Raw genomic sequence first — 26,311 nt, forward strand, 5'->3', positions numbered from 1 at the left:
GACAGCTCCTTATTTTGTTTTTCGAGATATTTTATCGCCATAAAGGATTTAATTTGGTTTGATGATGTTTTATACCAACCAGACTGCTTTTTAATTTTCTTCCAGAGAGGAGACATAATTCGCCCATCAAGTCAGCATCCAGCTCACCCTTCCCTTTGCCGGGGAGGAACCGGAGTAGTAACAGTGGTCTCGGGCCTGGATTGGGCCCAGGATCTGTTTCTGGATTGACGAGTGGTGGGATCCTTGGTCGAACTTCTACTGCAGCATCTAGCATATATTCCTCTTCAACATCCTCCTCGTCCTCCTCCAATCCCAAACTACTCAAACCAGCCAAAGACAAACTGCCCGGCATACAGCGAAGACCTCCCTTTCCTTCCTTCCGGACGGTCCAGCCAGACAAGATGTAAGTTTCACTCATCCTGGTAGAATTGTGTAATGCGAGATTTGAGCGCGTTTTGGTAACAGTAGAATGAACTGAACACAGTGAGCCCTCTTTTCAGTCATTCACAATTTTTGTCTCGGTGGGTATATATATATATATAAGCTGTGAACATCTGCTGTACAGTATGTGTGCTTGGGTCCTATTTTTAGGAACACTAATACAAAACCTCACAATAATGTCTGAATAAATGGTAAAAACGTTACGGACAGACCACCTTAAAAAACGGAATGGAATTTTTAATTTTTTACTGAATGAGAGACCCAGAATGTACATGAAAATAAAGAATTTGGGGTTAATAATATTAACTATGAACGATAAAACACTAAATATTGACAACACACCCCCTCTCGATCGACATATTTTACAATCAAGCGAAACGCAACAAAATTGCAACAACCACGGTGAAATATGAACGTGAAGGGTAAAAAAAAAAACACCTACAATTTGATACATCTGATATATCACTAAGCTTTAGTACTTTGTTATAAAAATCTCCTTCCGCGTCTGTCCCTGACACCCGCATTTCAGGCTGGCCGCTCTGGAAACACTATGTGGAAACGCTCCCCACCCACACTGCTTGGTGCCTCGTCTGAGCTGCTGTGACTTAGATTACCATAGTAACTAATTATAGTTATACTATAGTTGTCAGAATTAAATTTGGTGCAATGAGGAGAAACGCGTACATCTGTACCCTTGTATCACCACGCTCTGACGAAAGATTGTACGCCTCCTCTTTTATTTGGACTTTCCCTGATTACATGGCAACAACTGTTTCTAAGGGAGGGGGGTCGTAAACAGCCATCGCCTTTGTTACAAAACAGTTCAAATAAAAGGTCGTAAAGCAGTTCAAAGAAAAGGTCGTAAAACAGTTCAAAGAAGAGGTCGTAAAACAGTTCAAAGAAGAGGTGCCTGGAACTTGGGCAGGTCCTGCTTTCTCTCCGCTTTGTAGTACTCGGGTCAAGTCAAAATATTTCTGTGGATTACAATACATCAAAGAAACAGAACCCTCATGTCGCTCCCCATCCTACACAGTAGAGTTTTACAAGCCTTTTGTTTGATAGGATCAAAGACAGCTTTTGTCTGCTCCCCGGGCGAGCTGAACTCAATGTAACACAAAGTTTTGTGATAACTTAGATACAATTATTCTGACAATAGTAACTCGTATATAATGCAAAAGGGCAAATTTCAACCATTGAACTACTTTGTAAGTTCAAGACTTACGGTCATTTGAAAACATCAATCAATCAAATATTATTTATATAGCCCTAAATCACGAGTGTCTCAAAGGGCTGCACAAGCCACAACGTCACTGCACAGCATAATGGCAGCTACAGTTTCGATCTCAAAGATCTAAAACAATTATTTGGGAATGTCCGGCGGGCCAGGTTGACAAGCTTAACGGGCCCTAATTTGCCCATGTCTGACCTAGAGAGAAGTGCCGCAAAGTCACAAAAATTAGGAGGAAAAAATAAGACTAAAAAGTCAAATGTGCCGTTGTGGTAATATTTCAGCTTCAAATTGGATGGGCAATATACGCCCATCAACACGGACAAGCGAGCGAGAATGTTGTGATCACGTGATGGCAATAAATAAAAATACAACATCCGACCTCATTTTTCCAACTAGGGAAAAAATGCTCTTTAAAATATTTTAACTGATTTATTTATGTTTTCACTTACAGAAATGAGAGTCCATTTTATTGTTTTATTTATTTTGGATAAAAGTTATTTACCTTCCAACTAAAGTACAATGGTATTCTTCAGTAATGAGGAATACAAGTTTATATCCTTTTAAATGGTTACACACATTATTACTGTATTATACATTGTGATTACATTATAAACACTGTATTGTTTTGATCAGTTATTTACTCAGTTTAACAGCATGATGTAGACAAAAACTCAAACCAAATATTTTTTAAAGTACATTTTTGCCTATTGTTTTAATGTGTGGCAGTCTAAAAGTAACATGTCTTCCTTCATTTGATATTTTTGCAGTTTTATGCATTTTTATTTTTAAAATATGAACATACCAAATCAAATGGCAATCCCAATTTTGTAGAGAAAAATGACAATTTGGTTTTTTTCCTCAAAATCATGCAGCCCTACTACCTATGCTGTATTGTATTATATACATTATTCCCTCAGGGTCATCAGTGGTTGACAAAGAAAAAATATTGGAACATTTGGCCAAATCTCTGTTAGAAAGTGGCTTGTCCTAAATTATATCCTAATTACCGGTATATGGCAATAATATTGAAAAAAATCCCCTTTTTTTTTAAATCCAAAAATATCAACACTTGTGCATCATTAAAGATGTTGTGAAAGCTAATGACAGTTCTACTTTGATTTATGTTAGAGTTTTCCATATGGAATATGACCAAATTAGATGTTTTTTTACTGTAGCTTAACAACTACTTTATTTATGTATGCAATTGTGGAGTACATGTAGTACAATTGCAAAGATACCATGTATAGATTGTGGTCCGAATAGAGCTCTGGTTAGACTTGTGTTTTATATCAGCGCACTGTTTCCAGCGGTTCTTGTGTGTACAATGTACAAATGCATTATTGTAAATCTGTCAGATGCAGAACATCATACACTTTAAACCGTTTGTTTTTCAACCCTGGGTCACGAGACTTACCGTATGTTTTGTCCCTCCCAGCTCCACTCATATGTGCACATTTGTCTCTTACCATGCGTTTCTCACCGGCTCTTTGTTTCTAACTCTCAGCTTCCTTCTTGCTGCCCTCTTCATTTCTGTAACCTTTTCTTCCAGCCTTACCCCGGCTGTCAAGGTGGAGAAGATGCTTCTGAATTTGGACTCGTCAGCTAAGCTGGTGCAGGCCCCCTCTGCTCCCACAACCACCTCATCCTCCTCTACATCTTCCTCTAGCACCACCGTGAGCTCCAACACTACCACCACCATCACCACCTCCTCATCCTCAGCCCTTAAACCAGGCCTTAACTGTCCCTCCATACCAAAGCCTCCCTTACCGACACTGGGACAGGTCCCTAATGGCAAAGGCCACTTGTCTGTCTCGGACAAGAAGCAGGACAACAACAGCAGCAGCAGTGCTGGTAGCAGACGCCACTTTAACAAGAAACTGACAGGTGAGCTGGGGAAAGGAATGGTGGACTTTTTAAACAAAACTGTACTCTACATTCTATGAATCATTTGGTTAAAGTACATAGTTGAAAAATCTTACACTTAACATATTTTTTCCTCACTGTGTATGCAATGTATTGTAATGTAATGTAATGTAATGTAATGTATTTCACTCCTACTCAGAGCGTGAGTTCAATCCAGACATCCACTGTGGCGTTGCGGATGTGACAGCACGGAAACCCTGCACAAGATCCCTAACATGCAAGGTAACCACGATCTTGCTTCTCTGTGCTGTGTTCTTAGTAGGTCATGACGTATTACTTCATTCAAATTTCCAGCATTATGAAGTACAGTACAGGGCCAAAATTTTGGACACACCTTCTCATTCAATGCATTTTCTTTACTTTCATGACTATTTACATTGTAGATTGTCACTGAAGACATCAAAACTATGAATGAACACATGTGGAGTTTTATGTACTTAACAAAAAAAGGTGAAATAACTGAAAACATGTTTTATATCCTAGTTTCTTCAAAATAGCCGCCCTTTGCTCTGATTACTGCTTTGCACACTCTTGGCATTCTCTCGTTGAGCTTCAAGAGGTCACCTGAAAGGGTTTTCACTTCACAGGCGTTCATGGTTTTGATGCCTTCAGTGACAATCTACAATGTAAAAAGTCATGAAAATAAAGAAAACGCATTGAATGAGAAGGTGTGTCCAAACTTTTGGCCTGTACTGTATATTTGGATGCCAAATAGAAAAAGTGTGCATATATTTATCACAGGCATAAATGTCATCACCTTCTTGCCGTTACATACAGGCTCAAAAAGAACTCTAATAATATCTGGTTAAATGTTAACCACTCTTCTTCTGGCATAATTCTTGTTCGAGATTTGATGGATATGATGTGTATATATTCTTGGCAGAATTGGTAGATCAGACTTAATAGTAGGGCTGGGCTATATGGCCTTTTTTTAATATCTCGATATTTTTAGGCCATGTCACGATACACGATATATATCTGGATATTTTGCCTAAGCCTTGAATGAACACTTGATGCATATAATCACAGCAGTATGATGATTCTATGTGTCTACATTAAAACATTCTTCTTAATACTGCATTAATATATGCTACTTTTAAACTTTCATGCAGAGGGAAATCACAACTAAGTCAATTGACCAAAAGTGTATTTATTAAACAGTTATTAAGCAGTGGCACAAACATTCATGTCATTTCAAAACAGAAAGTGCAAGATTGTCAGAGACATTTTAAAACAAGCTATTAGTACACTTTTGTGCATGATGTCACTGAGATGACAAATCAAAACAACACTAAATTAAAGTGCACTTTTTGTACAGAACGCCACTACAATAGTTTAAAACAAATAAAGTGCACTTTTGTGCATGATGTCACACAAGATATTTCAATAACTGTCAAATAAAAATGAGCTGCATAATAGGAAATCAAATAGTGTATGTCCTTCACTATGTGGTAGGTTCCTGCGGACGTTATCTCCTTCTCTTGTTGACTATTTTTTTCATACGGTGTTGATGTGGAAATGGTTGCCTCAGCATTTTGTTGGTGTGGCACCGAACGGAGATGTTGACATGCGGAGTAAGCACTCTTCATTCTCTAGCAGGTGACTTTTCAAATGATGCTACATATTAGCAGTAATGCTACTTTTTGTAGCAACGCTTTTGCCCCACACTTGACAAATTACCGTTGTCTGTTCGACATATTCCCACTTGAAGCCAAACCACCGCCAGACGATGGACCCCCTGCTGTTTTTCTGGGAATTAATTCTTCCTTCATTTGTTACCAGATTCTCACTTTCTTTCTCTCGTATTACCACTCGCACCACAGCTAACGTTACCCATGCTGCTACCTCTCTGCTTCGCGAGGGCATATGCGTATGTGACGTATGTAAGAAGGTGCGCTTGTTTAAGTCTCTGTGAGAAGGAGAGACTAGAAAGAGTGAGAAGAGCCTGTAGTGTAATGCCTGCAGCTAAAAGCAACTTTGTGAGAACGTATACTCAAATATCACGATATAGTCATTTTCTATATCGCACAGACAAACCCGCGATGTATCGAGTATATTGATATATCGCCCAGCCCTACTTAGTAGATCAGAATAGTTAATAATTCAGTAATATCATAGTTTTAAAATTACATTCATTCCAATGATCGTGTATGTAAACTTTCTTCCCGCAACTGTATATAGGAATATCACCTCATTTTTTCAACAAATTGTGTTAATTGACTATGACTGATTGAAATGTTATCCCTGAAATCCACGGCGTCCATCAAGATGTGTTCATATTGCAAAATTTTAAGCCTTCAATCCATGTTAAAACTGGAAGCTGAGCAGGTGTTTTTTCTCAGGCACAGATTTTGACCTCTGACCTCTCTTTTGCCAGACACATTCCTTAAACCAGCGGAGGGCAGTGCCAGGGCGGAGGAAACGCTTTGACACATTGCTGGCAGAGCACAAGAACAGAACAAAAGAGCGGGAGAGGGAGAAGGAGAGAGAACACCACCAAACCCATTCCCAGCAAAACCCCCCTCTCAGGGACCCACACCCCTCCCTCCAGCTCCCCGCTTCTCATGATGTCCACCCGGTGGCTCATGGCAACGGACCCACCCCAGAAGCCACAAGACCAAAATTTCACAGCCCTGGTGTTCCACGGTCAGTGATGACCTCTCGGGTCTTTTTTTTTCTTGTTTCTTTTACATTTAGCGACGCTAGACTATGGTCTGTCATAACTGAGTTAAAATTGACAAAATGACACATCACTGTGGTACCTCAACTTACAAGCTAAATCGGTTTCCCTGACCAAGCTCGTAACTCAAAATACTCGTATCTCAGAATCAACGCCGCCCATTATAATGAATTGAAAACAATTAAATCGGTGCTTCTACTCCCCATAAACACCACCATTTTAACATGTAACATGCCTTTCAAAGAAAGAAAAACTAACTTTTAGATAATAGGATAGGATAGGTCTTTATTAGGATAGGTCTTTATTGTCATTGCACAAGTACAACGAAACTTTGTTTTCAGCACAAAACCGTTCAATATTAGACAAACAAACAGTGTACAGGGTTACAGCACAGGAACGCTGATGGGTCGCCACAAGGTGCCCCGTAAAAAGATGGGGAAAAAGGTAAAACGCTGGGGAAGGATGAGTAAAAAAAAATACAATCTAGACTGGGCTCCTAAGGAGGCCCAGTCTGGAGTGGGAAAAAACCTCCATAGCAAAGCACATATACATATTACAACATACATCTCGAGACTTGCAACAGAGGGAAGGGAGTGCGGGGTCATGGTGGTAGGCCGCAGCTCTCAGGCGCTGACCATCCTTTCATCACCCCTATGGGATTTGGGTCAAGGGCGTTGGATGGGGGGGTGGGGTCTGTGTGTGTGTGGCGTATATTTTTGTGGATGCATGTTTGTGTGTAAGCCTGCATTGTGTCTCTGTTCCGCGGCCTTGATGTTCGTGCAGTCGCTAGTCCAAAGTCAACAACAACAGGTGTGTGTCCATGAGAGACAAGAAGGGAGTTTGTTGTGTCTTCGCCGCACTGTCCTTCGGGAGAGTCTCGACGCCAGGGAAACAATCCAAGTTAGAATGTTGTGCATACGAGTGAAAATAAAATTTGCTTTTCACTCTAAATGGTCTATGACTGGTCCTCAAACCTGCGGGGCAAACAGTCCAATGTCATCCAAAATCACAAGAGTGTCCACAGTTCTTCCCGCATCCTCCAATCATTTGTGGCAGCTTTGGGGTACTTTGAAGACTGCCAGCAACTTCCAATTTGTCGACAAACCAGAGCAACGCTTACTCCAATCAGCAGATGTCCTGTTGTCATAATTCCGAATAGGTAGATATCTTCACGTCCTCGACTGAAAAGGGTCGCCAGGCACTCCTTCTTCTCCCAAGAGTCCGTCGTGTGTCCAGCAACAACCGCTACGTCACGACAAGCAGGTTCCCCTAAACCAGGTTCCCCTAAACCAGGCCTGGGCAATTATTTTGACTCGGGGGGCCAAATTTAGAGAAAAAAATGTGTCTGGGGGCTGGTTTTATCTATTTTTAGGAAAACTAATATAAAACTTCACAATAAAGTCTGATTGAATGCTAAAAAATGTTATGACAGACCGCCTTAAAAACGGAATGGAATTTAATTATTTTCTATGAACGATAAAACCCTGAATATTGAGAACATATGAACGTCACACCTCCTCTCCAACCTCATATTTTACAATCAAGCCAAATGCAACAAACAGCGAAATATGAACATGAAGGGTGAAAAAAACCCAAAACATTTACAACCTGATACATCTGATTTATCACTAAGCTTTAGAACTTTGTTGTAAAAATCTCCTTCCGCGTCTATGAACGTCACACCCCCTCTCCATCCACATATTTTACAATCAAGCGAAACGCAACAAAAATGCAACAAACACAGTGAAATATGAACGTGAAGGGGAAAAAACAAACCACCTACAATCTGATATATGTGATGTATCACTAAGCTTTAGAACTTTGTTGTAAAAATCTCCTTCCGCGTCTGTCCCTGACACCCGCATTTCAGGCTCTGGAAACACTCTGTGGAAACGCTCCCCACCCACACTGCTTGGTGCCTCGTCTGAGCTGCTGTGACTTAGATTACCATCGTAACTAATTAGATTACCTTAGTAACTAATTAGATTACCATAGTAACTAGTAGGGTTGTACGTTATACGGGTATTAGTATAGTACCGCGATACTAATGAATCATATTCAGTACCATACCGCATCTGAAAAGTATCGGTTCGCCACACCCTAAGATTTTTTTGTTAAAATAAAGCCAATAATGCAATTTTTTCTGGTCCCCTTTATTTAGAAAAGTATCAAAGTACTGGAAAATATCGAAATAATATTGGTATCGGGACAACACTAGTCACTAAAATATCATGCAAAAGCGCAGATTCCAACCATTGAAATACGTTGTATAGTTCAAGACTTACGGTCATTAGAAAACATAAGTGCACATCATAATGACAGCTACACTTTCCATCTTAAAAATCTAAAAAAAATATTTGGGAATGTCCGGCGGGCCAGATTGAAAAGCTTAACGGGCCGCATGTGGCCACCGGGCCTTAATTTGCCCAGGTCTGCCCTAAACCCAAGATCTTGTCAATTTCGTTGAGGCCAGTTAAAGGCCTACTGAAACCCACTACTACCGACCACGCAGTCTGATAGTTTATATATCAATGATGAAATCTTAACATTATAACACATGCCAATACGGCCGGGTTAACTTATAAAGTGACATTTTAAATTTGCCGCTAAACTTCCGGTTCGAAACGCCTCTGAGGATGACGTATGCGCGTGACGTAGCCCGGCGAACACGGATATGCCTTCCACATTGAAGCCAATATGAAAAAGCTCTGTTTTCATTTCATAATTCCACAGTATTCTGGACATCTGTGTTCGTGAATCTGTTTCAATCATGTTCATTGCATTATGGAGAACGAAGCCGAGCAAGCAAAGAAGAAAGTTGTCGGTGCAAAATGGACGTATTTTTCGAACGTAGTCAGCCACAACAGTACACAGCCGGCGCTTCTTTGTTTACATTCCCGAAAGATGCAGTCAAGATGGAAGAACTCGGATAACAGAGACTCTAACCAGGAGGACTTTTGATTTGGATACACAGACGCCTGTAGAGAACTGGGACAACACAGACTCTTACCAGGATTACTTTGATTTGGATGACAAAGACGCAGACGTGCTACTGTGAGTATGCAGCTTTGGCTTTTTTTTGCGTATGTACGTAACTTTTTTAAAATATATAAGCTTTATGAACCTTGGGTTAGGTGAACGGTCTTTTGGGCTGAGTGATTGTGTGTGTTGATCATGTGTTTGAATTGTATTGGCGTGTTCTATGGAGCTAGGAGCTAGCAGAGGAGCTAGGAGCTAGCATAACACGTACCGTACCGTACGTGCGCGTCACGTACGCAACTTTTTAAAAATATATAAGCTTTATGAACCTTGGGTTAGGTGAACGGTCTTTTGGGCTGAGTGATTGTGTGTGTTGATCATGTGTTTGAATTGTATTGGCGTGTTCTATGGAGCTAGGAGCTAGCAGAGGAGCTAGGAGCTAGCATAACAAACACGCAGGTGTTATTATGCAGGATTAATTTGTGGCATATTAAATATAAGCCTGGTTGTGTTGTGGCTAATAGAGTATATATATGTCTTGTGTTTATTTACTGTTGTAGTCATTCCCAGCTGAATATCAGGTACCGTGAGTATGCAGCCTTGGCTGCTAAACATTCGATAACTTGACCGTATGTGCGCGTCACGTACGTAACTTTTTAAAAATATATAAGCTTTATGAACCTTGGGTTAGGTAAACGGTCTTTTGGGCTGAGTGATTGTGTGTGTTGATCAGGTGTTTGAATTGTATTGGCGTGTTCTATGGAGCTAGGAGCTAGCAGAGGAGCTAGGAGCTAGCATAACAAACACGCAGGTGTTTTTATGCAGGATTAATTTGTGGCATATTAAATATAAGCCTGGTTGTGTTGTGGCTAATAGAGTATATATATGTCTTGTGTTTATTTACTGTTGTAGTCATTCCCAGCTGAATATCAGGTCACCCCCGGCTCTCACAGCATCTTCCCTATCTGAATAGCTTCAACTCCCCACTAGTCCTTCACTTGCACTTTACTCATCCACAAATCTTTCATCCTCGCTCAAATTAATGGGGAAATTGTCGCTTTCTCGGTCCGAATCTCTCTCACTTCATGCGGCCATCATTGTAAACAATAGGGAACTTTGCGTATATGTTCAACTGACTACGTCACGCTACTTCCGGTAGGTGCAAGCCTTTTTTTTATCAGATACCAAAAGTTGCAATCTTTATCGTCGTTGTTCTATACTAAATCCTTTCAGCAAAAATATGGCAATATCGCGAAATGATCAAGTATGACACATAGAATAGATCTGCTATCCCCGTTTAAATAAAAAAAATTCATTTCAGTAGGCCTTTATATAGTTCCAATGTTGATTTGGAGAGCAGTGCAAAAAGAGGCAACAAAAAAAGTTAAGACAAGACAAAAAAGCAAGCAGGAGAGATAAGGAAGAGGAAAGGGGAGTGTCCACCCTCGATGAGTGCCAGAGAGAAAAAAAAATATTGTTTGAAAAACAATACAATAGAATGACTACAAACAACAACAGTAGCTCTATGTATTTATATGGTAATAATGTACAGCATTTATTTTTGAAAGCGGACTAATGCGGTATCTCCTTCAAGCTGCTTTTCCATCAGACTGAGTTCAAATCAATTCAGTAACTTTTTAGCAAAATAAATCAAGCAGTGTGACTGTGAAATGAATAGTGGATATTAGACACTGCAGGTGAGGTTTCCTACATTCCTGTCATTTCTTGTAAGGGAATTAGGTATAAGTGAATTATGGATGCAAACAAGCAAGTAAACAACAATCTTATTTGAATAACACTTGAATTAACAAGAGGAAACCTTTTCTGCTCACAATTTCAAAATCCAATCACTTCTCATTAAAAGTACAGTAAGTAACATTTTAACAGTAGATGCACCTGCTAAATAAAGCTCCCAGACCCGGCCAAATAAATAGATGAAAGATGGTGTCCCAGGTGTGCGAAAGCATGTATGCCGTCTCATCCCTGTTTATGGTGTTGGTCCCTCTCTTCCTAATTTTCATAGCCTCCTTCATCCATCCTTTGTACTCTGATAGAAGGACTTTTCCTTGGCTGTTTCATGTGTTGTGTTCCGGAAGTCGGTGCGTTGCCGTAACCTACTCTGCTGTCATTTTAGTTGTGTCCGTCATGTCCTTCGTGGCTTAAAGTTGTGTTGCGTCTTTATGTTATTGTGTTGTGTCGTTTGTCTTTGATGTGGCTTTTGCAATCGAGCTGTAACTGAAAGTTTTTGTGTTGTAGTTTAGGATATTGTCTTGTGGCGTTTGCGTTTATGACCTTTCTCGACTACCGTAGGTAGTTTTGATGGCGCCAAAATTTTGAAATATTAATCGATATATCGATCAATCGTTACACTAGGCTGACTATATTCTGAAATCCCAAAAAGAGGACACATGTATGCGTGCCAAGGCGGGCAGCACGCCAAGGCCGGGACAAGGTGAAAAATTGCCAATCATACTCGAATTTGCTTTATAAATAATATATTTATTTAAATAAAGCATTTTTTCTCTTCTGTTGACAGCGGTGTTGGCGCTAGGAATTTTCAAAATGGGGTCCAAGGGACCCCATCAAGTCATAAAAATGGGGTCCCACAGTAAATTTTTGGGGTCCCACTTTTTTGTAAGCGTTTTGAAAACAAATGATAAATGGATGCATTGTCCTGTTATATCTCACATCCTATATTGTGTTTTGGAAAAAGGTTGTCATAAACGTTATTTCATTCATTAAAAAAAATTATAAAAAAAGAAAACACATTTTAAAAAGTATGTTTTTGGGGTGGAGGAGTCTGGTCAGGTGCTGGTTAGCTTGAAGCTAACACTTAGCCTGTCTCCATCCTGGAACGATGTTGATACAGCAGGAGATAAAAGTGAAGTTTCCATGGACTCACAAAGACTAAAAGAAGTCATTTACTGGAGACATGGCACAGGATGAAGTTAACTTTACACTCACCTTAGTGTTTACCATCATGTCTTTCTTTTGACAGCCCCTCGCGCTAAACTTGTCCCAGTGCAAACTGAGGCAGTATTTGTCATTAATAAAACTTTCGGCGAATCAAAATTTACGACCAATAAAAACGCAATAAACGGGGACGGAAATTTGACCCGGCAAATATAACCAAAACACTGGCGGAAAGCGATAATCGAGACAATAAAAAAACAAGCAAACCGGGCGGTAGGTAAAAAAATATACATATATCCGCGTCCTTTCTTTTTTCAATGCTTAAAAAGACACAAAATGTGCGTTAACGCCAACACTGGTTGACAGTATAACAAAATAAGTCACATTTATATTCTGTAACATTCACAGTTTTGGAAAAAGTGCAGAGGTAGAAGAATTTAAAATAACCTCTTGTATATAATGTAAACATAAATAATGCCTCAAAACAGGTTAATTAAATTTTAACAAAAAACAGCAGACGAGCTCTCGCCCTGCACAGCTGTTTTGTGCTTTGTAGTGTCGATATGGGCTTGTAGATCTTTATTTGCCACAGATATATACGTTCCTGCTTTGCACACAGTGCATTCTGCTTTTCGTGTGTCACGGCCAGGATGAAAACACGGATACCTTTTCCGCAAATCATCTGTGAAGTTGCATTTACGTTTCTGCATCTCTCTCTTGTGTTCTGTCTGTCTCTCGACTCTCTCGCTCTCTGTCTCTGCCCCTCCCTCACGAATGCTGCTGCGTGCGCTCGCCTCCACAATTTGTTTTGTTTTTAACCCGTTCTTAACCCTGAGCGAACATTGAAAATACACGCAACCCTAACTCAAAATGCCGGACATTTTAGGCCAGGGGTGTCCAAAGTGCGGCCCAGGGGCCATTTGCGGCCCGCAGCTAATTGTTTACCGGCCCGCCACACATTCTGGAAATGCTATTGCAAAAATAAACATTACAAAAAGTGGAATGAGGTGAAATCTAACTAGAAAAAGTTGCAATGTTGACACAAAGCTGCCATGCAGGCTGTTTTTTTTTCTTTTGTCCATCTTTATTTTTATTTTTTTGCCATTGCTTAAAAAATAAAAAAAAATCAATGTTATAATGAATTATTGACCTCTTCAAGGCTCCAATTATTTAAAATATTTCACTTTAAAATGTTTTATGTGGAAAATATTGCATATATTGAAAACATCAACGTTTTCTTTGACAAAAGAGCATAATACAAACAAAATAATAGTTTAAACGTAAAATCGACAGATATATCTGAAGTTGATCTCGTAACTTAAGTGTTGAAAGTAAAAAAAAAACTAATACAAATGTATCACTTTATGAGTGGGGCACCTTTTGTATCCTAAATATATTCAATGGGATTTTATTTATCTTTTCACTGTGATTACTCAAAAATAACAATGAATTAATATCAATGGTGTCTTGCATTATTGATGTTTTTAAGGCTCTAATTACTTCACATCAAACATTGCTTTCTGAATGTTTTGGGCAGTGGGGGAAATATTTCAGTTTTATTATAAAAAACAAAGTTGTCTTGACAGAAAAGGCATAAAACCTTTTTGGTTTTCTAAATTTTATATCAACTTGAACTTGATATACTGTAGAGATTTACTGTAAGCGTTAAATAAAAAAAGTTTTAAAATAATTTGACTTGTTTTTAACATTTTAATGACTTAGACCCTTTATGGTCCCCGGGAGCCCTAAAGGGGAAAAAAAACAAAATTCATATATTTTGTTATGATTTGAAAATGAAAACTATCAAAATGGCCCCCGCAGGCTTTAATTTTTCCGTGTGCGGCCCTCAGTGGAAAGAGTTTGGACACCCCTGTTTTAGGCATTTAAGAAATCCCTCCCGGACAGCCCCGCAAAAGAGGACATGTCCGGGGAAAAGAGGACATATGGTCAATCTAGTTACACCCTTACTGACGATGACTAGGACTGGATTTTTGGGCACATCTTATGTCATTTAGTCTGGCAATCACAACGCCAACAAGCGGTAGAAATGTTCCTAACTCACATTTATGCTCGCAACTTTAAGCCTAAGGAAAAGCCAGGCTGCTTGTATCTCAAAATACTCGTAAGTTGAGGTAAACTGCAACTGATTTTGTCCTGTCATCCAGTAAGTTCACAATGTAATACCTTGAGAATCACATGTCATGTCTCTGGCGATCCAACAGGCTAAACAACACACACGGGGCTGGTACCCCCGTAGACCCTGCAGCGGTCCACGAGTCACCGCACCATCCCCAAAGTGCTCCCGATGGGTTTTCTCGAGCCTCTAGTGACGAGGGAGAGAACGAGGAGCGTGAAGAGAGCGCTGACAAACTGCACTGTCACTATTCAGGTTATCACCCTCGACCGGTAGCTGTAAGTGTTCTCTACTATCATATGTTCCATTAAATAATCATTGCACATCATTGTCAATTGGCCAGACTTTGGCAATTATTTATACCGCACAGTTAAATAAAAGAAGTAATGCCCCTTCTTGTTTTTAGTACTGTACGTTTGGAAGTCGACTGTTCGGGAGAGGCTGTTACTCCTTTGACAGACGATGGGACAGAATGCGATGTGCCCTCTCCACGATGATGGACAGGCACGTCAACTCTCAGATGTGGAAGTAAGTGTTTTCAGGTTCCTATACTGATAATCTACCATAGGCAAGAATGGGGATGGTTGTCACATGCTTTACTTTAATGTGATTTGCTCATCATCAAAATATATATTGATATTTAATCCTACGTTAAATTGAAACTTTAAAGCACTGGTCGCCAACTTGTCAATCTCGATCGACTAGTCGATCGCGATTGACAAGTTGATTGAATAAATAATTGAACACGCCCCTTTCAGTAAATGATTCAGTTTCACAGAATCAGCAGCATGCACGTCATGCCTGTTGGGTCTGTTGGTTTTCTATACCTTTACTAAACATTCTAGAAACTTACTTGCAGTGTAGAAGTTGAAATTCTAACAAAAACAGTGATTTATCTTGCGAGTGATGTGGGACTGCTATTATTTTGAACACAACTGTATCAGTGACAACCCCACCCGGAGAGTGACCAACATACCCGCCAACAGGCACACATTTTAACCCCTGAACACACCCACATGTCTCTGCCTCTTTCTTTAGCTTAACTCCCCACCGCTCTCGACAACGTGGCCACACCCCCCGAGCAAGGCCGTACACTACATCCCCTCGTCTCGCAAACGCGCAATGTGTAACGTCCACAAAAGTCATCAAGCTGCAACAATGCATTAAGGCTGAGTGTTGCAACACATTCTCTAGCATCCAACATCAAACAATTCTTTCCTCAACCCCGACTATCTTCGCTCGCCTGCGACGGGAAGCAAACAAGCCAAATACTACAAATAAATCAATCAATCAAAGTTTATTTATACAGCCTTGAAACACGAGTGCCTCAAAGGGCTCCACAAACCACCACCACGACATCCTCGGATCTAAACCCACACCCGGGCAAGAAGAAACTGTGTGACCGTGTGTAATGGATGCTGAGTGGGTACGGTGTTATTTATATTTATAAAACATCGTTGACGCAGCGGTAGATCCTGCTTTGGTTTTTGGCTGAGACCAGGGATCATGGGCTCGAAAAGGTGGGTGACCGCTGCTTTAAAGTGGTGTCTTGAAGTGTGAATCCCTCTCATTTTCCAACTCATTATAACAAAGAGGTATCAACTATTAAAAGGATGGTTGTGTGGAGTTTGCATGTTCTCCCCGTGACTGCGTGGGTTCCCTCCGGGTACTCCGGCCTCCTCCCACCGCCAAAAACATGCACCTGGGGATAGGTTGATTGGCAACACTAAAATTGGCCCTAGTGTGTGAATGTGAGTGTGAATGTTGTCTGTCTATCTGTGTTGGCCCTGTGATGAGGTGGCGACTTGTCCAGGGTGTACCCCGCCTTCCGCTCGAATGCAGCTGAGATAGGCTCCAGCACCCCCCGCGACCCAAAAAGGGACAAGCGGTAGTAAATGGATGGATGGATGTCTCACACTATGTGGTTGGTTTTCAAAAAGTTATTTTAATGGCAAGAATATTTGGTAGAAGGCAGAACTATATTTGCATTGGCAGGTTGTCAAATTGTTTGTTTTTAAATCACATTAATTACACTTTTGAATTTGGATTATTCATGAGTAATCACAGGTTATTATTACTTGCTTGCATTATTGAAATTAACTTGAAAATAACCCAATATTTGGACACCAATGCAATTTTATTCCAGAATGTCATACCAAAACATTTTTTCAAATGTTTTAATTGAATGCACGTCATTCATGCACGTATTTGCTAAAAATTTTAACAGTTTTAGCTAAAGTCCCATCAGGGTGTATTTTGGAGTGAAATTGGCCAGCGAGCCCACAAGTCTGAGTTTCCTCACTCATCTTTGCACTGACTTATGCATTGACCTGTTCACTGACCGTATGACAACCTGAGCCGCTTTTCAGGTAACCATTTACGGTTAAGGTAAAATACTTTTTGAATAATCTGGTACATACATGATCAATGCAGTTATATTTTGTTATTAATCACACGAGCTAACTTATTATTTTTGAAAGCCCCATTTTTAACACAAAATGAGTAAGGAATATGATCAGGAAACAGATATTTAGCCAGCCTATTATATGTAATATATGAGTATGTGACAATCAATACCAACTGAAATGTCTTGCTAGCATCAAGGCTAGCAACAATTTAACAACTAGTTACCGTATTTTTCGGACTATAAGTCGCAGTTTTTTTCATAGTTTGGCCGGGGGTGCGACTTATACTCAGGAGCGACTTATGTGTGAAATTATTAACACATTAGCGTAAAATATCAAATAATATTATTTAGCTCATTCACGTAAGAGACTAGACGTATAAGATTTCATGGGATTTAGCGATTAGGAGTGACAGATTGTTTGGTAAACGTATAGCATGTTCTATATGTTAGTTATTTGAATGACTCTTACCATAATATGTTACGTTAACATACCAGGCACGTTCTCAGTTGGTTATTTATGCCTCATATAACGTACACTTATTCAGCCTGTTGTTCACTATTCTTTATCTATTTTAAATTGCCTTTCAAATGTCTATTCTTGGTGTTGGCTTTTATCAAATACATTTCCCCCAAAAATGCGACTTATACTCCAGTGCGACTTATATATGTTTTTTTCCTTCTTTATTATGCATTTTCGGCCGGTGCGACTTATACGCCGGATATATATATATATATATATATATATATATATATATATATATATATATATATATATATATATATATATATATATATATATATATATATATATATATATATATATATATATATATATATATATATATATATATATATATATATATATAAATCCTTTTTGTAAAAACCCAGAGGACAAGTACTTAAAAAAGCGCAATATTTACAATTCAACATGAAAAACAGTAAAAGTGCTCTCACCTTGAATTCAACTGTTACTCCAGAAAAATGTGTGTTAGCGAGCACAGATCATTTCTTTTTGTAATTTTGTAAATTTCCATATAACAATTTAAGAGATAACGCCCTCTGGTGGCGAGACAACCAACCCATTTGACAAGTGACAACCAGGGTTTGGGGTTTTGTTTATATTTTTAGACAAATGTGGGTCCATTTTGGATTTTGTGATTTCTATGTTATGTGATTAAAAAAATTATGAATAGCTTTCAGGGCTCTTGATAGTGGTGATTCAACACTAAATCTGACATAAATTGAATGTGTCACAGTGAACTTTCACAACCTGTAATCGTGTATTAACAGACCTTATTCATGAGGTAAAAGCATTTGGATTAAAATGTAGGCTTCCCTTTTAATCATAGTTTTTGTCAACAACCTTTTTTTCCCTGACACAAAAACAAATGCACATGAACAAAAACTGACGAAATTATGAATCTACTTAAATTACTATGCAAGATAAAAATGTTAACAGGAATGAAACCCAAATCTAATTTTGTCTTGTGTATGGTCAGGACAAGTTAGGAACATATCCAATCACAGCTATTTTAAGTTTCAAATAATAATAATAATAATTAAAAAATATCAATGGCATATCAAATAAAATTTTAAAAAAAATGGAATGCCTCTTTTCTATTTGCAGCCTTCTGAGGTAAATATCAAAATAAATTTTCACAGGCTAATAATACATTTTAAAATAAAATAACAATGAATGAACCAAACATTCAAGCCTTGAAGTAGCAAGAGAAAGTGCATGAATAAAATGTTAATTATTGCTCAGTTTGCTACACTGATTTGCTTTAACACTGAATATGGAACAAGCAACGCTTATATAACTTAATAGTGCAAAATCAACTTTCAAAAAAATAACGAAAAAACATCAATGGTATATTAAATAAAAGTTAAATAAAAAATGTAATGCCTCTTTTCTATTTGCAGCCTTCTGAGGTAAATATCAACATTAACTTGGTGGGCAGGGTTTGGTGGTAGCGGGGGGTGTATATTGTAGCGTCCCGGAAGAGTTAGTGCTGCAAGGGGTTCTGGGTATTTGTTCTGTTGTGTTTATGTTGTGTTACGGTGCGGATGTTCTCCCGAAATGTGTTTGTCATTCTTGTTTGGTGTGGGTTCACAGTGTGGTGCATATTTGTAACAGTGTTAAAGTTGTTTATACGGTTACCCTCACGGTGACCTGTATGGCTGTTGATCAAGTATGCATTGCACTCACTTATGTGTGTGTAAAACCTGCATGTAATATGTGGCTGGGCTGGCATGCTGTTTGTATGGAGGAAAAGCTGACGTGACGACAGGTTGTAGAGGACGTTGACGGCAGTGCCTTTAAGGTACGCCCCCAGTAATGTTGACAGGGAGAATGGTTGCCCCGGGAGATTTTCGGGAGGGGCAATGAAATTCGTGAGTCTCCCGGGAAAATCGAGAGGGTTGGGAAGTATGAGTATTAGCGGTGAATGCGGTGTTACAGCGGCACTGCCGCTGTATAATACCGGCGGGCCAGCTCTAATGTTAATTTGATATTGCCTCAAGGGCCAAAGGAACACGGCGGGTCAAATTTGGCCCGCGGGCCAGAGTTTGACACCCATGCTTTAGAGGTTTTAAGGTAATCAGATTCGACTATGGTTACAGTTACTGTTAAATGATTGACTTATTGATATATATTAGGGGACGGTGTGGCGAAGTTGGTAGAGTGGCCGTGCCAGCAATCGGAGTGTTGCTGGTTACTGGGGTTCAATCCCCACCTTCTACCATCCTAGTCACGTCCGTTGTGTCCTTGGGCAAGACACTTCACCCTTGCTCCTGATGGCTGCTGGTTAGCGCCTTGCATGGCAGCTCCCACCATCAGTGTGTGAATGTGTGTGTGAATGGGTGAATGTGGAAATACTGTCAAAGCGCTTTGAGTACCTTGAAGGTAGAAAAGCGCTATACAAGTATAACCCATTTATCATTTATCATTTATCATTTAATTGAGATTAGGTCTGCTTTTTGTTGTGGATTTCATTAAAATTACAATAAAAAGTTTATCTCTTATACTTAATATTTAGTCGACTAAATTTACCGTATTTTTAGTTGACCAAAATGTAAAATTGGCTGAGCAAAACTAAAACATGTGAACCCTGTTCCAAGTTGGTTTCAGATGTTAAATCCTGTATCTTCTTGCCACAGGAAAATCCCCTTGGCCTTGGAGAACAGCTCCTCTTTTGCACCTGCCCATAGGACAAGCACAAATTCCCACGGTAGCACCCCGTCTTCAGGCTTCCTGGGCCCACCTTCGACCTTGACCCAGACCCCTTACAGCCAATCACACGAGGGCAAGCCTCTGCTCCCCTATGGGACCACCTTAAATGCCCGCAGCTGTCCGCAAGGAGGGTCTGAGCACCCGGCCTACGGCACCACGCAGGCCCGACAAGTGTCTTCGTCGCCGCAGATGCCTTCAGCTCATTTGTCCTCCTCCACGTCCCCCTCAGCCTCTTCCCTCGCCTCAGGCCGGGCGCTTAAGTCCCGTCCTTCCAGCAGCAGCACTACAAAATCAGTGTCCTTCAGGCCCAAAGAGATCTCCACTGGCTCCTCCACACCTGTCATCCCCACCTCTGTGGGTGGGGGTAGCATTGGAGCCAACAGTCACAGTAGCAGCACCAGCTTCAGCTCGGGAAAGAAGAGGAAGAATAGCTCTATCCTCTCATCGTCCCATAGCTCCTCCGAACCTCCAAATGCCAACTATTCTCCCTCGTCCTCTTTCAAAAAGAACTGTGCAAATGTGGGCAGCTCAGGGAGCACCTACCACCACAGCTCACTAGGTTCTTCATCTTCATCGTTATCCTCCTCCCACAGTGGAGTCCACAGTGTAGGCCTCAACTGTGGCCCGAGTGTGCGCACAAACTCCCTCAGCCTCAAGGCCGAGCTTTCCGGAGGATCGGCGGGCAGCTCCTCGGGCCCGCCGGCACGAGGTCCTCCCTCGGGCAGTTCCGCCGAGTCCATCAAGCGCATGAGCGTGGTGATGAACAGCAGCGACTCCACCCTCTCGCTGGGGCCTTTTGTCCACCACCAGTCATCAGCCGAGCACCACACCAGCTTCAGCCACCACTCCTCAGACGGGCGCCTGGAGAGCAAAAAACGCAAAAGCTCTCCTGCCTCCAGTGGTCTTAATAGCGGCGGCGGAGGACTTGGACCGGGTAGACCCAAGGTGGCCAAGTCACCGGCCGTTAACAACATCCACGGGAAGCATGGGCGGAGCATGCCAGCGGCGCCAGGGCTACCAAACAACTCCCATTTACATCAGGTAGGTTGCATGCATGTGTGTCCTATAAGGGTGTAACGGTACACAAAAATCTCGGTTCGGTACGTACCTCGGTTTAGAGCATACTTGCCAACCTTGAGACCTCCAATATCGGGAGGTAGGGGTGGTTGGGGGCGGGGGGCGTGGTTGGGGGCGTGGTTATTTACAGCTAGAATTCACCAACTCGAGTATTTCATATATATTGCATATATATATATATATACATATATATATATATATATATATATATATATATATATATATATATATATATATATATATATATATATATATATATATATATATATATATATATATATATATATATATATGTGTATATATATATATGTATGTATGAAATACTTGACTTTCGGTGAATTCTAGCTATATATATATATATATATATATATATATACATATATATATATATATATTTATTTTATTTACATATAAATAAAATAAATACTTGAATTTCAGTGTTCCGGTGGCTATCCATTAGATGGCACTATTGTCCTGTTTAACTTCTCCGTTCATGATGAGTATATCATTTCGGCCACCGTGTTCAATGGAGAAGTCTGTTCTACTAAATTTACAGGCAACATACACCTTCCCCTTCGAACTGTCTTGGATGAACTGAAATTCTTGTTTCCATTCGTTTTGGAACTTGCAAGCGTATTTCTTCATCTTGCTCGTCGACGGCGTCGCCATGTCTGTAATTTCCTCGTTCTTCTGCTTCGTCTCCTTGTTGTGTGCGCAGTTGTGCACTCTACTCTCTAAAAGCCCTAGATGTTATGACGTCATTGGGCAGGCAAGCTGTTTATATTGTGGTAAAGCGGACGTGAGAACAGGCTGTCCCCACTCAGTCTCAGGTCCGCATTGAGCTGGAGGGGGCGTGGCCTCCAGCTCTGGCTGAATACCGGGAGTTTGTCGGGAGAAAATCTCTGCCGGGAGGTTGTCGGGAGAGGCGCTGAATACCGGGATTCTCCCGCTAAAAACGGGAGGGTTGGCAAGTATGGTTTAGAGGTCACGGTTCGGTTCATTTTCGGTACAGTAAGAAAACAACAAAATATAAATGTTCTGGTTATTTATTTACCAAATTTGTAAACAATGGCTTTATCCTTTTAACATTGGGAACACTATAATAATTCTGCCCAGAAATAGGAATAGCTGTGTGTGTGATGGATGTGAGCCACCACTAGGCTGATCAGTGCAACAGCAGGCAGTCATGAATGCTAAGCATAACAATAACATACATATACACTACCGTTCAAAAGTTTGGGGTCACATTGAAATGTCCTTATTTTTGAAGGAAAAGCACTGTACTTTTCAATGAAGATAACTTTAAGCTAGTCTTAACTTTAAAGAAATACACTCTATACATTGCTAATGTGGTAAATGACTATTGTAGCTGCAAATGTCTGGTTTTTGGTGCAATATCTACATAGGCCCATATCCAGCAACTATCACTCCAGTGTTCTAATGGTACAATGTGTTTGCTCATTGGCTCAGAAGGCTAATTGATGATTAGAAAACCCTTGTGCAATCATGTTCACACATCTGAAAACAGTTTAGCTCGTTACAGAAGCTACAAAACTGACCTTCCTTTGAGCAGATTGAGTTTCTGGAGCATCACATTTGTGGGGTCAATTAAACGCTCAAAATGGCCAGAAAAAGAGAACTTTCACCTGAAACTCGACAGTCTATTCTTGTTCTTAGAAATGAAGGCTATTCCACAAAATTGTTTGGGTGACCCCAAACTTTTGAACGGTAGTGTACACACAGGGTCCATTGCCAGGGTTCATGTGGTCAACATATATCAAATAAAAACTAAACAAGATAAGGCTCAGAATGGTTTCTTAAAAAAAACGTTCTACATATAAAGTGCTTTTTTTGATTGGTTGATTGAGACTTTTATTAGTAGATTGCACAGTACAGTACATATTCCGTACAATTGACCACTAAATGATAACACCCGGATAAGTTTTTCAACTTGTTTAAGTAGGGGTCCACGTTAATCAACATTAAACTGCCTCAAGTTGTTGCTCAGATTAAATAAAATGGCAAAACTTTTCTTCTACATACAAAAAGTGCAACATTAAACAGTTGCAAGTCAACTCAGCCTCAGATTAACTTTCCTTTCCCCCCCCCCCAGCCTTTAACCCTGGTGACTTTCACTCAATCTTCATGTTTTTTGCCAGAAAAATCAGTTTATCCACATTGTCTGCAGCAAGAGCAGACCTGCTTGTAGTTAAAATGTCTCCAGCTGTGGAAAATACCCTTTCACTGGGCACGGAGGTAGCAGGTATGGTGAGGTAGTGCCTGGCTAACTTGGCAGTAAGAGGATGTATGGGCTCATTGTTCTTCCACCATAGAAGTGGGACAAAATCTAGTTTTTAATGCAATATGGTCTTAAATCTGCTGCTATAGAAACATTTGTTATTGCTTTAGCCCTGTCTGACTCGCCGAGGAGAGGCTGCTTGAATGCGGTGTTTGCACGACGCTCGTCTTTCTCGTCGTTGAAGCGATGTTCACTTGGGGATGGTGACGCTTCAAATGGGTTAGCATATTTGACGTGTTGCCAGAAGCATACCCTACTGCTGCTGAACAATGTCGGCAAACTGCTTTCGCTTTGTCCGCCTTTCGTCCTCCATTGTTGTATCGCACCTCGAAGCCGAAGTGTTCCCAAACGGGAGATCTTAACGAGGCAGGAGAGTCTTCCAGTTCTGACTTTTACACGTTGTCCTAGCCCGGTCGTTGCTAACATGCCGTGTGTTGTGCCTTGGTGTGCATTGTTTACACAACGTGCGGTACGCTACTTAATATGTCCGTGTGGATACTTGTTCGGTGCACCTCCGTTCCGAACTGAACGCCCCGTACCGAAACGGTTCAATACAAATACACGTACCGTTACACCCTTATTAATCATTATTACTGTTAATGGTTACATCCTGAGTACTCACAGAAAAAGATTCAGGTGACATGTTTCCCTTTTGTACTCTTTTTTTTTTTGCAGCCGAAGGCTCGTCCCTGACAGCGGCGTGCGCCCGCGGCGCCTTCGGAGGCGGCCAGGGACGGTGGGCGGGGCATAGCTCTGGACCGTACGAGGCCTTCTTTGACGAAAAATCCACATTACTCTCAAGTTTCCCACAATCCTCAGGGTGGAGATGATCCGGAGCGCCAGTGAAGTCCTTGCTGTCGTGTCCCAAAGCCATGTCTCCACAGGGGGGGCGAGTCAGTCACCTGGGTGGGTGGATCTTGTCCTAGTGGTCTGTGAGGTCACCTGGGTGGGTGGATCTTGTCCTAGTGTTCTGTGAGGTCTTCCAGATGATTGGATGCTGGGCACGTTGGGCCGCGACAAGCCGATCTCTTCTGTGTGTGTGTGTGTGTGTGTGAGAGAGAGTAAAAGTGTGTGTGTGTTTCTCATGTCAGAATCTGCTGACTACTGGAATTTCTGACTAACTTTCACCCCCAGCCTGATCTCAGCAGCCTTGACAGGAGCGCAGGAGGAGCATCAAATGTTCCACTTTAAAGACAAACAATCGCTTTGCTTCATCCAGCCCGGTTCCTTTTTTTTTTTTTTCTTGTTTTGGCTTAATTCCCCCCAAGCATTATTATGCAAGTGTTACCTTTTTAGCTTTTTTTTTCTTAGGAGCTTTTACACTGAACTTACAAAAGAGTCTTTGTAGAACGAGGTCACCTGACGAGAACGTTTTTTGACTTTCACGGCGTGCAGAACCACAGCCACGGTAAGACCTGCTCCCCCCCAACTGTGAACAGCACTTAAGAACCCACACGCCCAAAGCTGCTTCAACGACTACCCATGGTGCATTGCCTGTGTCCACGCGGAGGACGCAGTCGTCGTTGTTGTTGCCACGACGATGTTCAGCATCACGATGACTGTGGAGAATCGACATGTGAATTGTACTGTCCCAGCCCCTCCCCCCCCATAGGGAATCAGGTATGGTACGTCTTAACTGGAGGAAAACCTTATGCATGTTTTTTGTTCCTGTTAGTGGTTTAGCAGGACCCCAAAACACTGGACTTTCATTTTGAAGCCAACCTTTTGTACTGTGGAAGTCCAAAGTCCTAAATCAGGCTGTGCTCAGTAGACCTTTTGAGCGGCTCGGCGGTTAGCAGACTCATGCAGACGGCTTCACAGGACGAGTGTAGACCCCCCACTGATGTCAGTTAAAGGCTACGTTCACACTGCAGGGTCCGATGTCCCATTCAGATTTTTGTTTGTTCAAATCCGATCTTTTTAGTGGCCGTTCAGTACAAAAAAGTATCCAAATCCATAATGTTTAAGTTTTAAACATACAAAATTAGCTAAAAAGCTAGCCTAAAACATTATATACTAATAAACTAACATAAGATACATTAGCATACTTCAAAATGTACGATTTCTAAGTATAAACAAACAAAATTAGCTAAAAAGCTAGCCTAAAACATATACTAATATAAGATACATTAGCATACTTCAAAATGTATAATTTCTAAGTATAAACAAACAAAATTCGCTAAAAAGCTAACCTAAAACATTAACATGCTAATATAAGAGACATTAGCATACTTCAAAATGTATGATTTCTAAGTATAAACAAACACAATTAGCTTCCAAGATGGCGCCAACTATCAAAAATCCTAATTTTTAGTTTGAAACATACAAAATTAGCTAAAAGGTTAGCACGCGAATATAATAGAAGCTAGCATAACAAACGTTAGCATGTTAATTATTAGTATTTTTGCTTGACAAACGTTACCATGCTAATGAGAGTTTAGCAAACTTCCAAGATGGCGCCAACTATCAAAAATACTAATTTTTAGTTTGAAACATACAAAATTAGTTAAAAGGTTAGCATAAGATGTTAGCATGCGAAAATAAGAGAAGCTAGCATAAAAAAACGTTAGCATTTTAATTATTAGTATTTTTGCTTAACAGCACAGTTATCACAAATCATGATTTTTAGGTTTAAACATTCAAAATCAGCTAAAAAAAAAACAAAAAAAACATTAGCATGCTAATGAGAGTTTTGCAAACTTCCAATATGGCACCAACTATCAAAAATACAAATTTTAGTTTGAAACATACAAAATTAGCTAAAAGGTTAGCATGCGAAAATAAGAGAAGCCAGCATAAAAAACGTTAGCATGTTAATTATTAGTATTTTGGCTTGACAAACCATGATTTTTAGGTTTAAATATTCAAAATCAGCTAAAAAAAACAAAACGTTATCATGCTAATGAGAGTTTAGCAAACTTCCAAGATGGCGCCAACTATCAAAAATACTCAGTTTTAGTTTGAAACATACAAAATTAGCTAAAAGGTTAGCTTA

General features: G+C 40.3%; 1 protein-coding gene across 3 annotated transcripts in view; it reads left to right on the top strand.

The window, feature by feature from the left end:
• The window catches only part of LOC133648434 (ataxin-7), an 83,795-nt gene extending 57,724 nt beyond the window's left edge, over positions 1-26,071 (top strand). For 2 of the 3 annotated variants that reach the window (XM_062044538.1, XM_062044522.1), the window contains 8 exons: positions 106-403; positions 3,222-3,556; positions 3,735-3,817; positions 5,973-6,241; positions 14,390-14,579; positions 14,708-14,829; positions 19,868-20,981; positions 23,992-26,071. In XM_062044538.1, coding sequence (XP_061900522.1) covers positions 106-403; positions 3,222-3,556; positions 3,735-3,817; positions 5,973-6,241; positions 14,390-14,579; positions 14,708-14,829; positions 19,868-20,981; positions 23,992-24,009 — 2,429 coding nt within the window. In that variant the 3' untranslated portion in view covers positions 24,010-26,071. The remainder of the gene's footprint in view (positions 1-105; positions 404-3,221; positions 3,557-3,734; positions 3,818-5,972; positions 6,242-14,389; positions 14,580-14,707; positions 14,830-19,867; positions 20,982-23,991) is intronic. The other variant, XM_062044531.1, reaches the window with a different exon arrangement.
• The last annotated feature ends 240 nt before the right edge of the window (positions 26,072-26,311 follow it).

Source organism: Entelurus aequoreus, linkage group LG01, assembly GCF_033978785.1.
Source record: "Entelurus aequoreus isolate RoL-2023_Sb linkage group LG01, RoL_Eaeq_v1.1, whole genome shotgun sequence".
Classification (NCBI taxonomy): Eukaryota; Metazoa; Chordata; class Actinopteri; order Syngnathiformes; family Syngnathidae; genus Entelurus; species Entelurus aequoreus.